Source organism: Gouania willdenowi, chromosome 7, assembly GCF_900634775.1.
Source record: "Gouania willdenowi chromosome 7, fGouWil2.1, whole genome shotgun sequence".
Lineage (NCBI taxonomy): Eukaryota > Metazoa > Chordata > Actinopteri > Blenniiformes > Gobiesocidae > Gouania > Gouania willdenowi.
Window position 1 is genome coordinate 33,957,174 of NC_041050.1, and position 13,417 is coordinate 33,970,590.

Below are 13,417 nucleotides of genomic sequence, written 5' to 3' on the forward strand. Positions count from 1 at the left end.
ATTATCATCATTATTATAATTTGACCACACACACACACAGGCACCAGATACATCTCCTCAGAAAACCTGCCTCCTAGGGCAACAAAGCAAACCAAGCAGCTGTTGCCATGGAAACAGAAGCAAGAGGTCTCTACTGAGAGTGCCCTCTCATTTTCTTCATCTCTGGGTTGTACGAGGTCCCCAGAGGCCTTTTGTTGAGCTCCACTTAATAAGTCTGGCACAAGTCAGCATAACTTTAAAATATTAAACATGTGGTTAATTAAGCATTACAAAGAAACCTGTCTCTTTATTTCAGAGTTGAATAAAAGAGGATGCTGACACTGATTGGGGTAAAGACAACGTAATAGTAGATAGTGGCAAGCAGGATGTAATTTCTGTTATTTTTTATGCAATTAAAGACACATTTGACATTGAAACAACATAGATAGGGAAGGAAGTATCATTTAAGAAATTTCCAAGTCATTCAATTTTTGTAAGGACTTCTGTGGCTCGAATTTATTCAGTGTAATCTTAAGAGAACCCATTTGTTGATCGCCTCATTCGTGCCAACAAGACAGAGGGTGAGTGCATTAGAAAAAGGGATGACAGACAATTTTCTAGAGCTACACTAAATTTCTAATGAGGGTTTGCGTCGGGAAAAACTGTTGTATCCACGACAATTGTTTTCACAGTGTTATGAACGCGTAATAATAAATCCAAATGTTACTATTTAATAGACGAGCAAAAATAATTTTTCAGAAGTATTTAAATATTTTCTATTCACTTTAATACATATAATCTACTATATTTATAGTACATTTAACCTTCCTATTATGCTGAAATATTACTGAGACATATCATGTATCAACTCTGCACCTGCAGGTGTGGGGCTGTAAGAGCACACATAGACAACAACTTTTGCACAGCTAAGACAGCTTGGGGTCAAATTGACCCCAGTGGAACACCATTGAAAAAATAACATAATGATAATTATATGCTTAATCAATTGTACCCATCAAATTAGGAAAATATATGAAAATATGAATCAAAAAAAGTCAACTATAATGTTTTGAGTGATAAACATTGAATGGGATCAAATTGACCCCTAGAATAATAGGAGGGTTAATGGAGGAAGAGGATCCACTGTGCAGTAACTGATTAAAGGGAAAATGTTTAATTTGAATAGATATTTTTAGATTAAACATGCACAATAGGCCAGTTTAGTGCTGTCTATTATGCTTCTTAATTAGGCCATTTCCTGCTACTCTCTACCCACTGACCTACATTTTAGATCTGACAAAATTCAACAATTTTTGTTTTGTTTCAATTAAGCAGTTCACCGTTCACAATGATACACTCCTTCAGGAAATGCCATTTACGTAAAACCGTAAGTGAAAGACATTGTAAAGTTATTTTTATGTTGCTGCTAAAACTAAAACAGTGAAGTATTCTAATGAGGTGGAGTTCTTGTTTAATAGTGTATATTCACATGAAAGACTGATGAATGTACAGTAAATGCACTACACTGGGTCAATATCTATAATGTCGTAAAAACCAAACATCGATAAGCGTTTCAGGCCAATTCCTTGTTTTCTCTCAACGTGGCCCGGCGTACCCATCGGATATCATGCCTGTAATTAAAATAATGATTTCACTGCATCGATCATTCTGCCTCCTTTGCCAACACACTGATAAATGCACTCTCAGTAATACTACAGCATGGAAAGGAGAAAGGAGTGCTCCTGGGCTCCACCTTATCTTCATCATTCCTTTCCCAGAGCCTCACTCTTCATCTCTCCCTCCTCCTCTTTTATTCTCTACCCACTCCGACATTAGAGAGCTCATTTGTCAGTGGTATGGATTTTCCCATCAAGCCCACAACCTCTTGTGTCAATGGCCAGATGACCTAAAGAATTGTGGGGGTGTATGCATGCATGTATGTAAGTAAAACAGGACGATAGATGAGGGGTGAGGTTAGAAGGTATAATATATATGCAGCATGTGATCCCCAGGCAGCATCTCCAATATACTGTATTTCTCCCCTCTCTGGTAGTAAGCCATAAAAAGAACATAGCTGACACGAAAGAGGCTGAAAAGCAAACACTGTCCATCATTGCCAACCACATCACACTCCATCATCGGCAACAGCAGCAGCCAATGGGGTCCCAGCACAGGTTATAATATAAACCAATGTGAACTCGGCCATTGGTCCCCCGCTGGTTAGAAATAAGTGTTTTGACATCGCCGAAGAGGAGCAAATTTCATTTTCAGCAGGGCTCGATCATCATGTGGGTAGCTGTGAAATCCAAATAAAACTAGACTGGTGTGGGTCTGAGTCTTACTACCAGCTGTGCACAAGCATAATCAGTTCATACAGTAGATTGTTCTTCTGAGGCTTCCATCCATCACAACGCAGAGCTCATCTCGCCTCCGTTCACCTGTCATATTCCTCTGTCTCTCAGAGAGAAACGCAACACAGCAGCCTTTGTTGACTCAGTCACACATATCAAGGGCAGGAGGACTTCCATGGAGTAACACGGCATTACCTTAAGATGACTGTTAATACTAGAGATTATCACTATAGCTTATGAAAATCATCAGCGGATTTCTGCCACTGTTTCTATTTCTACAAATTTTACGCATGATTACATTTCAACACAGAGAAACAACCATTGAAAAAGAAGCTTATGATCAGATACTTGTTTTAAAGTGAAGGGTTTTTGCTATAGTGCTTATGCTGAAATACTCACAAGTACAAACTACCTGAAAAGCAGTCTATGAGTTGAGCAATGCCCTAGATAAAGTGGAGGGTGAGTTTTTTGGGGGGGTTTCATTTCACCGTTAAAAGTCAACAGAGAGTGAAGGTCAAATATGTAAACCTTTATTTATTTCTTCTGTTGTTATGGATATAAACCATCTCTGCTCATTGTTTTTGCTTTAAATCGATTTATCTTTAACCATCCTATTATCTTTAAACTATTACTAACATATTTTACCTCTGGGGTCAATCTGACCCCAGGAATATTTGCCCCCAGAAAATGATTTTCAGAAAACTGTTGACCAAGTTTTTGTGTCAGGCACTTTGTTTATTATTTGAATACATAAATAACTTCTTGATAGTGTTCTCTAGCGCCACCATCAGGCCAAACATTTAGATTAGAATCAATCTTACAGTTTTCATCCAAATCTTCTCAAATTTACTGACAACATTAAGGACCACAAAAGTATGAACCCTATTGGTTGTGGTGAAACTTTCACTTTTAGATTTCGCATATCTTGAAAATATTTCATCCAAATATTTTCTAATTTGGGGTGCACGTTCATGACTCTCACAGAATTAACCATATTGATTGAAGTTGGGAACCCCCCTTTCCTCTCATAAACATGTATTTACTTATTTATATCTCCTTTTTTGTAACATATTTGGGGTTATTCACTCTAAACTCCTCTCCACATTCTCCTCTATGTTAATGTAACTGTGAAAGAGCTGTTATAAAATGAGGATATTGTCTCCTCCTTCCCCCAAGTTGACCTCATTCGATGATGAACATGGAATGGGGTCAAACTGACCCCAAGGATTATAGGAGAGTTAAAGGTGCTAATGCTTCTTATGGTTTCACGTGTGATCTTGTTGCAGTATTGTTAAGAGAAAAAAATGCTACTTTATTAAGTTTTGTACTCAATACCAAGCACAGAAAATCATACAATAAGATATATTTAAATATTGACAATTTCATTTTTTCCCACCCCCTTTTTTGGTCGATACAAACATAATGAAACAGCCCTACCTCAACTGCAGTCTCGTAGTCTGAACCATCCAGTAGGATTATTTTAACAGGGACCGTTTTTGGGCGTTTGGAGGTTTTTTGTGGAGATTTAGAGGCCTTGCTGGGAGTCTTCTCTGAGTTATCATCCATTTCGCCATGGTCTTCTGGCACCTAAGAGAGAAGAAATCTTACTTCTGTGCATGTTCAACTAAAAACACCCCATTTCCATATTTCAGAAAAAAACTTCTTGTATCCCCATGTTTTATGAAGTGATGTTTATTTGGCCCAACAAATTTATTTAACTTCATTTTTTGATCAGCAGATGCATGATGTAGTGGCACTGATGCTCTGAGATGTTGGGTTGCTGGCACAGGCAGGGTGGGCTCGCTGCCTTGCATATCAAACAGAAAGCCGGATGGAGCCCCTAAGTGATTGAAATGCTTGAGTAAAATGATGTACAGCTGCTGGGTGCTGCCCAGAGCTCCTACCTGATTGGTTCTTCTTGTGTCACCCTCCATTGCGGTCTTCATTTCCCAAGCGGAGGCTGTCTCGGTTGTCATAGAAATAGATTACAGTCCTGCAAGAACACATGAGATATACTGTATCTAATCAACATCAAATACAAAAGGGGATGTTTATTAATGTTTACTGCTGCCTAAAGTCTAATCTTCCAAAGAACCCAAGGTGGATTTAACTAATTAAATCAAAAAGCACCCTTCTGTCAACATGTAGAATCACTTACTCTAGTATTTAGAGTAATGCCATAAACCTTATACCTGCAGTGGCATTGTGACTAACTTCATTTACAGATTTTAGTATCTTAGTTTAGGAGTTTTGAAGACTTTTTACCTCTCAGAGGCTTCTCCAGTAATTTTATAGTTGGGAGGATTTATGCCCTGAAGTTGATTAGGCTTGATTAACTTATTGTGCAACTCTTTGGCATACTAAATGATCCCTGGTATCAGCAAACTCTGATAGGGAGATTACTGTTGAGTACGGTAAATCTGGGGAGTGAAGAGATGAGGGGATTACAGGTATATATCTTAAAGGGCTTGCGTCTCAACCCCCTCCTCTGTTCAACAATGTTTTACAAAGAAAGGTGGACTCTTTCACACCTCAAAAATACTGTCTTCCATTGCTGTCCTGAAAAGAATGTCCTGTTTCCTTTATATTAGATGTTCATGGAAGAGATAGAAAGACAGAAGCTGACCTCCCAGCTCTGAGCCACTTGTTATGGTATGTAATGGTAAATGACGCCTGGGCTCACATCAAGTCCCAAGAAATGCAATCTGTGACCCAACACATCAATACAATAGACAGCAACATCAAATTCACTCTGAAGAAAACCAAGAAAACAGATGAGCCTTCTTGGACTGCAGAGTGAGCTTTGAGGGAGATGGGCACCTTAACATTAGGCACTACAGAAAACCAACCCACACAGACCAGTACCAAGTGTTCAACTTGCCCATTGGAACATAAACTGGGAGTTATCAGAGCCCTACAAGGGCTGGGCGAAATATCAAGATTCAAGATATATTGAGTTTTGTATTTTTTTTAGAAAATTACAATCATGCCTACAGTATATATTTAGCCAAAAGTGGTAAATTGGGATAATAATAACAATAATACATCAAACTATAAAGAGGCTGGTTTGTAATAGGCTAAACATGCTGAGTCCACTTGTTTTTTAAGCCAGTTAATTGAAGCCTAACAAAAAGGCCAATGATTGTCATTTATATCATCTGTCAATAACTGATTTTGAAGCCTATACCGAACGCGACTGAAGCGACTAGATTACATTCAAAATCAATGTCAATGACGCGACCTCCCTTCAAGCAACCCAATTTGTGTGATTCAGGCGACGAGGTCCTGAGCGACTGAGCTTTTCGTGTTTAAATTATATATTTATTGAATTTTTAGAAAAACATTGAAACATAGACCCACCCCACATTGGAACATCTTAAAACCCATTGTCCCATAGAGAAAAGTAAAAAGAAACGCTCTGTGCGTACTATGAATCTGAATACTGGCGGCTAACAGCTGATATTAAACCTGGCTAACTCTGTAAGGCACAAAACGGGAGCTGCAAATGTTTTATTCCTGATTGTCTTTCTTACACAAGTAATGTATAATTGGCTAAAGGTGGAGTATGTAACATTGGTAAGCCAATCAGTGCCAGAGCTAAGATAGATGGGCTTTCATACAAACATCAGCATGCACGGCAGACAACCACTACAGAGATGTAAATGCACCAATTACAAGTCTTAAGCAGTCTGTTGAGTTAAAACAGCTGTTTCCAGGATGGAGGTATACAGACTCTTCTCCAATGTAATTGATGTAAAAGGAAAGAACAGACACAGGAAATGTAGATTATGTCCCAGAGCAGTGTTTGTCTGCGATGTGAGTAACACTAATCTCATCAAACATCTCTCAACAGCACATACCAACAAAGGTAATGGTCAAAAACACAGATAACCCCATGCTGCAAGTAGAAAGGACACACACGTTATCTCTCTCTCTCTCTGATAGCTGATATTCTAACTGAAGTTGAAGTTAACAGGGTGTTCAGAGTATATGGATGGTGGATAGATAGATGAACGAATGAATAATGTTTTGGAGCTAATGTTGGATTTGTCCAAATCTTACTTTTCAAAAGAGCCATTTTAAAAGCACTTATTGTAAAACTGTTCTTTGTGTGATTAATAGAATTTAGATTACAAAGAAAGAGAATCTTCTATATTTGGAAGTACACTATGCACCATTTTTTTCTGGAAGCTGTGTGAGAGCTATTTTTATTTAACACTAAATTGACGTCAAGTAGGGCCGACAGTATGACTACCAGTTATGGTTTGCAGTTTGTTAATAATACATGAAATGATGTATCTATAATGGATATCTTCTGTTCTATTTCATAATGGAACTGGCTTGTGAAACCTGCACAAAAATCTAATTATTTTACATATTAGAAGGTTACCCCCCCCCAATTAAAAGTAATGCAATAACTACGTGTTAGTACCTAATTACATTTATCAAGAATTAATGAAGTTACTAACTCAAGCATAATCTACAGAATCATTACCTGCTGTGTGTGTGCAGATACACGCACTGTATACACTGCATGTATAGCTGCTAACAGTGAGTAAAAGGGATAGAGAGAAAACTAGCACCTGAAAATACTTTCAGATCACTTATGACACGTTTTTTTGCAAACTGTGCAACACAAAACCTTTACTATAATTCCACCGGGTTGAAGCAGAACCTCATTAAACAACACCTGGATGTCAGCAAAAGCAGTGCAGCTCAGCAAGCTAATCGTAGCGTGTCATTGATGTTTGGGAAGGATATAATGATGTCAGGGCAGTAAGTAAGAACGATTAAAAGTGAGTGTAATGGAGGTGTTTTTCTATCTACTGTGAGCGACAAGCGCATCTGCTAATTATTACATGGCTGCTATTAGTCAGAGCTTCACTACTAGGCTATATATAAATAGGTGAATCCCCTACTTCTATATCTTTCTCAATCTCTCAATTTCTTGTTGATGGTAAATGTGCAGTTAGAAAATCGCAGTAGTATTAAAGCTGAAGTCCAGAATTTCTGAGAAATCTATGTTTACGTATGATTCTTTTGAAATGCGAAAAAAATACCTATCTAGTCTTTTACTATGGTCTATTGCTGGTGGTCATTCATTTACATTAATGTAAATAAGTCCCACCTTTGTCCTATAGACCCCTATACAAATGCAAGAAAGCGCTGACTTGGCCCAGCCAATAGGCTTCGACTTCCTGCAGTGGGCCACTGTCAATCAAAGTGAATGTGCGTGCACTGTCACAACAGCAACCAGGTATTACAGAGCAGCATAGCGTCATGGAGGAGGGCTCCAAAACTCATTACCCATTCCACGATTGCCGACGTATAAAGCTTCTACTAAAAGACAAAAGAAAAGTCCGGGTACAAAGCTTGTGGATAAATGTCTTCGTGACCGCAACAGAATTTATCTCGGAGCTGCTTTTCAAAGGTGGGAGGACTTGCTGCTTTTAAAAGGATTCCGAACGGACCAGGGTTTGGCAGCATTTCTCATGGACAGGTGATATGTTTTAAAGGGCCCATGTCAAGCTAAATCAACTTTTTCATAAAAAGTGTTTTTTTCAGTGATTCCCTCAATCGTTAGTGGGTGATTTGCTCCTTTCTTACTGCAGGGTGAGCCCAAACACCTCGCTCCAATTTGATGACGCATTCACATTTTGATGATGAATTTCATGCGGCACTGAGCTGGAGAAGCCGCGCCTCCAGGAAGCTCTCTGCCGTGATTGACATGTAAACAGACACACCCACGAAGGTGAGCATTTCAGCGTCCTTCACGCAGTGCTATGTATGTATTTTCTACAGTCTATGTATGAACCGGCAAATGCCCCGCCCCCACGCTCTGTCTTGTGTTTATAAAGCAGCATGAGCTCGGCTACGGAGTGGGTGGGAGGAGGGCGGGCCGTCCTCTGGCCCTACTTCACCGTGCGGGGAGGAGGAAGTCAGTGTCCCGTCTATAGACACACCCACACATGAATATGCATAAGTAGGCCGCAAATCAGCCTGTTTGTGTAGAGTTGCTCAGAAAGTGACTTTTCAGAGGCTAAAACTCTGGAAAACAGGAGAGTTTGCGAAAATAAACCTCAAATACTATGTTTTTGGGGTTCTTAGAACAAATGAAGATGAGTGAAAAATAGGGATGTAACGATTCACTCAACTCCCGATACGATTCGATTCATGATACTGGGTTCACGATACGATTCTCTCATGATTTATTTTACAAAATGGGACTGTACATAAATGACGGTACTATTTTCCTTTTATTTTTCATTGTCAAAAGAATCCCTTCATAAACTACTCAAAAGAATGCAATTTAACTAAAAATAAATCTTGAATGAAATAAATAAAGGAATAATACAAATGAAGAAGAAGCCTATTAATTTTAATTCTGGTTCTGTAGTAAACAATACAAAACTGCATAATAGTTATTTTTCTTTTTAAAAGTGCAACTGAAAATGTTTTTTGTGCCTTAACAATTCGACTTAAAAAAAAAAAAACAGTCATTGCACTGTATTTGTGTCAGATATTTGTTTGAACCGGCAGAGGGCGCTGGTAACTGAGTGGTCGGTTGGCATGCAGATATCTTGCAGTGAAGAAGAGATGCTATGCTAGCAGACAGAGCTAATAGAAAAACGTGACTTTTACAGATATTCATGTAATATTACAGATATTCTTTCAGTGCCAAAGGGGCAAGGAATAATTTATGAACATGTTTAAGAGTAGAAGGCAGCCAGAAAGAAAGCAGTAGCAGATTCCGCCCGCCGCCAACACTTCTGGATAGCGTCCTCTGGTGTTTAAAAAAAGTACTGCGATTCAATTTTCACAGCATCGATGTGAACTGTGATACCTATGAATCGATTTTTAACTGCCTTACGATTAATCGTTACATCCCTAGTGAAAAGTAGCATGACATGGGACCTTTAATCAAAAGTTATGGCACTTTAACAATAAATGTGTAGTTTTTGTAGTTATCCGACTTAGTTGTGTTTGCAATGCACGTGCACAAACGTAGAGGCGTAGCTTCTGGTAGATTGGCAGAGGCAAGGGAGGAAGTAGAGCTGTTGAGGGCGGGACATCGAGACGTTCTCTCAGAAACTCCGGATAGCAGCTTTAACAAATAACTTGGTATGCTGATGATGTTTACAGATGTTTATTAAATTAAGTGCACTCAAAATTATTAAAGACAATGTTTGCCCTTGTAGAATATTTTGATTAAATCAAACTGTTTTATGAGAAAAAACCTTGTGTAATAGACTACACCCGTCTATGAAGTTCAAGGCTTGACATGACAGGCTCACCAACACATTTGTGTGTTCCAATTAACCCGTGCTAAGTAGGTACAGGTATTCAAATCAACAATATGACATTGGTTTTATGCAAATTACACATGTTCTGTTAGTCCAATAAACCTAGTTTCACTGCTGAAATATTCCTGTGTCCATCAGTTTTTTGATAGATCAAAATGAACTTGCTCATCCAAACACCCAATGTTTTATAAATGAAAATTTTGGAAATTGTCAGGGGTGACCAAACTTTTCCAACCACTGTATATCAATCGCTGAACCCAGATGACTTGGTCCCATAGAGGATTTGTGTGACTGCTTAGAAAAGGTAAACTGCTTGATGAGTGAAAACTTCCTTCAACTAAATCATGTGAAGATGGAAGTGATTATCTGTGGTAATAGAGAAAGGAGAACTGCTTTTTCTCTGCGTATGACTGAGAGGGAGATTTGTAATGCTTTCATTGTTGAGTTATTGTTTTCACTGTTGATTTTTTAAACCCTGGTAAATGTCTCAATGTTCTTATTGTTTTTTTAAACTGTTTTAAACACATTGATTTGCTTTGTGTATGAAATTGTCAGGTTCTGTTTGGTTTTAGATGATTTTAGCCCTTTTGGTCCTCTTGTTATTTTTCTGAGTCTTTGTTTTTATTCTGTTTAGTTTCCATTCTAGTTCTTGTTTCATGTTTTAACGCTTGTCTTTCTGGGTTCCCAGGAATTCCTGGTCTCGTCTCCTCCTCCCAGTGATGTCAGTGTGGTTGAGTGATTAGCGGCCTCGTGTTTTGCACCCAGGTGTGGCTCGTCCGCAATCAAGCCACCCTCACTAGTTAGCTGACTGCTGGGACACAGGAAGAATGATTACTGGTTTATTGATGATGTTGCCCTCTTGTATGCTGCAGTGTTTTGGTGTCCTACTCCCAGTTTTCCTTTATAAGTGAAAAAGTAGAATATCAACATATTTGATCCATAAGATCCATTTAGAAGTCAGACTTAGTATGAGTAGTACGTTAGTATGCCATTTCGAACAGCCTATGTCAGAAACCTTGGTGATCTAGTTGACTCAGATCTGACATTCAGCAGTCAGATCAAATCTATCAACAACCAGCTTCTACCACCTAAAGAACATCTCCAGAGTGAAAGGTTTCATGACTCAGGAGAATGGGAGAAGCTGGTCCATGCTTTTATCTCCAGCAGACTGAGGCTCTCTTGGGGGATTCCTGGCAGAAGCTGGTTCAGAACGCTGCAACTTGGGTCTTAAGCAGAACAAAGCGGTCAGAACACATTACTCCAGTTTTAAAGTCTTTACACTGGCTCTCAGTCAGCCTCAGAATAGACTTTAAAGTTCTGCTGCTGGTGTATAAATCTGTGAGTGGGTTTGGGTCCAGAATCCATCAGTGAGATGTTAGTCTGGTTTGAACTCAGCAGGTCTCTCAGATCTATGGACACAGGCCAGATAGTGGAGCCCAGAGTTCACAGCAAACATGGTGACTGCTTTTAGTTGTTATGCTGCAAAGATGTGTAACAAACTGCTTAATGTTTCTATGTTTTAATAATGTACAGCATGTTGAATGACCTTGTGTATGAAATTGATTGGTTTTAATTGATTATAGCCCTTGTGGTCCTCTTTTTGTTTTTCTGTGAATCTTTGTTTATTCTGTTGAGTTATTTTTTTCATGTTTTAACTCTTGTATCTTTGTGTCGTCTTCCTGCTCGTCAGTGTGTTTGGGTTGTGAGTGATTAACTGCCTCATGTTTTGCACCCAGGTGTGGCTCGTTCCCTATCAAGCTTTCCTCACTATTTAGCCTAGTGCTGGGACACAGACTGATGGTTTATTATCGATGTTACACTCTTGTGTGCTGCAGTGTTGTGGTGTCCTGTCCCCAGTTTGCCTTAATTGTGCTTTTTTTGGATTTGGGTTTTTGGTTAGTTGTAAAAATAAATATGGGTTGTATTTGAAACCACATACTATACAACACACTCCATGAGTATATACTATTAGTATGATTAGGATAGTGACTGTTTCAAATAAAGTATACTTCCATGTTTCCTAAGATGCATTTTGAACCGGCGCAGGGACACATCTAAAAGTCTCGGTAATCAGGCCCTCGAGGACTGGAGTCCTTTTTACGTCAACAGCTCACTAATTACTTATATTTTTAATGAAATTTGAAGGGCTGTATTTCAGTGCGCCACTGCTCTGGTAACGGTCCAGTAACAAGCTGCATAATGAAGCTGCATCAGTCGGACGCTGCAGCTGTTTGGCAGCCTGTGCAGAATCCCAGTTTACCTTTGAGGGGCCTGTGGGCAGCTTGATTTGTGTAAAATTGTATATATATTTCAAATCTCTAGAAATTCTCTTCAGCTACAAAATAGATTGTTTTTGAAACAAAAATTTGCAAGGAAATCAGCCAAATGTCTAACACAAATCAATATTAACAGGTGACCTAATAGCTTAGCTCTGTTATTGGTTTTGTTAGATTGTGTTGTGTAATCTGAGATACTGTGCTGATGGTTCCTCACACTTGTTTACGGACCAGAGGAGACGGATCCTTCCTTCCTGCGTTCTATTGACTCTCTATTGTCTCTCTTTTGACACCTTCAAAAGCCAACTTAAGACCTTTTTATTTGTTCAAGCTTTTGATTAGCTACTCTTGGGCTGCTCTGAGTTTATGTTGTCATGGCCTTTTATACTGTGTGTACTGTTTTTGATTTTAAACTGTGTTGTGACGCACTTTGTGGGTTTTTGTCTGTGAAAGGTGCTATAGAAATAAATGTTACTTACTTATATTGACATATATTGCGTTTTTTAAATATAGAGGTATGTATTTTGAATATATCATAAAATTAATGATTGTTTACCACCCATTTAATCCCTTTTGTTGGTTCAGACCTGTTATTAGGGCTGATCGATTATAGAAAAAATAATAATCATGATTATTTTAGCCATAATTGAAATCATGATTATTGAAATTATTATTTGTCAACCAAAATTTTTTTTATTTTTTGTACAAAACAATGTAAATGTTATTCTTTAAACATTAATAAAATCCTTCAAACTTTAAAATCAAGTACTTTATGTTCACTTTTGCACAAAACGAATCAGTTCTTGCATGTGATGTCTTTGCTCATCAAACCCAAAGTGTTCCCATACAAGAACATTTGACTTGCCTTGCTTGTTTACCAAGTGTTTACATATGTTCTCATGTTATTTAGCAAATAAAACTTTTGTAAAATAAAAAAAGTTTTTTCTTATGTTTTTGTAAAAACCTAAATCAAAATAAAATTTTGATTAATTGCACAGCCCTACCTAATGTAGAATCTAGCACTGGCCTTTAAAATAAAATCCTTATGAAAAAGAATCCATGACAATACACATTAAAAGGCTAAATTCCAATGTTTTTCTCCCATTTGAGACCGACATATCATTATCTTGCTATGATAAAACAGTAAATATCTACAGTATATTTCTAGTGAAGGAGATGAGAGCATGACAGAGAATCACGAAGGTGTTTCTCGTCTGTCGTCACTTGTTAAGAGTTCACGCGTGTAAACCAAGCAGCGAGAATGTCAGTGTCACGTAGCAGCTGTCAGAGCAGAGTGTCTACGAATCGCAGGTCAAGCTTGAGATGATTCAGATAAGCTTCAGGACACTTTCAGCAGCTCATTTTGAAGCACAACACATGAGCACAGCCAATCAAATTATTTCATTTTGGTCATTTTATGAGCCAATCGGGCAAGGTCCACATCACTTCTGGTTTCTGCATACCCAGTGGTCTGTGTTAAATTGAGCAGTGATGCAGGTTGAAATCT

General features: G+C 38.3%; 1 protein-coding gene across 1 annotated transcript in view; it reads right to left on the minus strand.

The window, feature by feature from the left end:
* LOC114467164 (band 4.1-like protein 1) overlaps positions 1–13,417 on the minus strand; it is a 63,443-nt gene that overhangs the window by 28,211 nt on the left and 21,815 nt on the right. Inside the window, exons 2-3 of the mRNA XM_028453256.1 lie at positions 4,235–4,323; positions 3,768–3,917 (exon numbers count right to left, since the gene is read on the minus strand). Coding sequence (XP_028309057.1) covers positions 3,768–3,917; positions 4,235–4,306 — 222 coding nt within the window. The 5' untranslated portion in view covers positions 4,307–4,323. The remainder of the gene's footprint in view (positions 1–3,767; positions 3,918–4,234; positions 4,324–13,417) is intronic.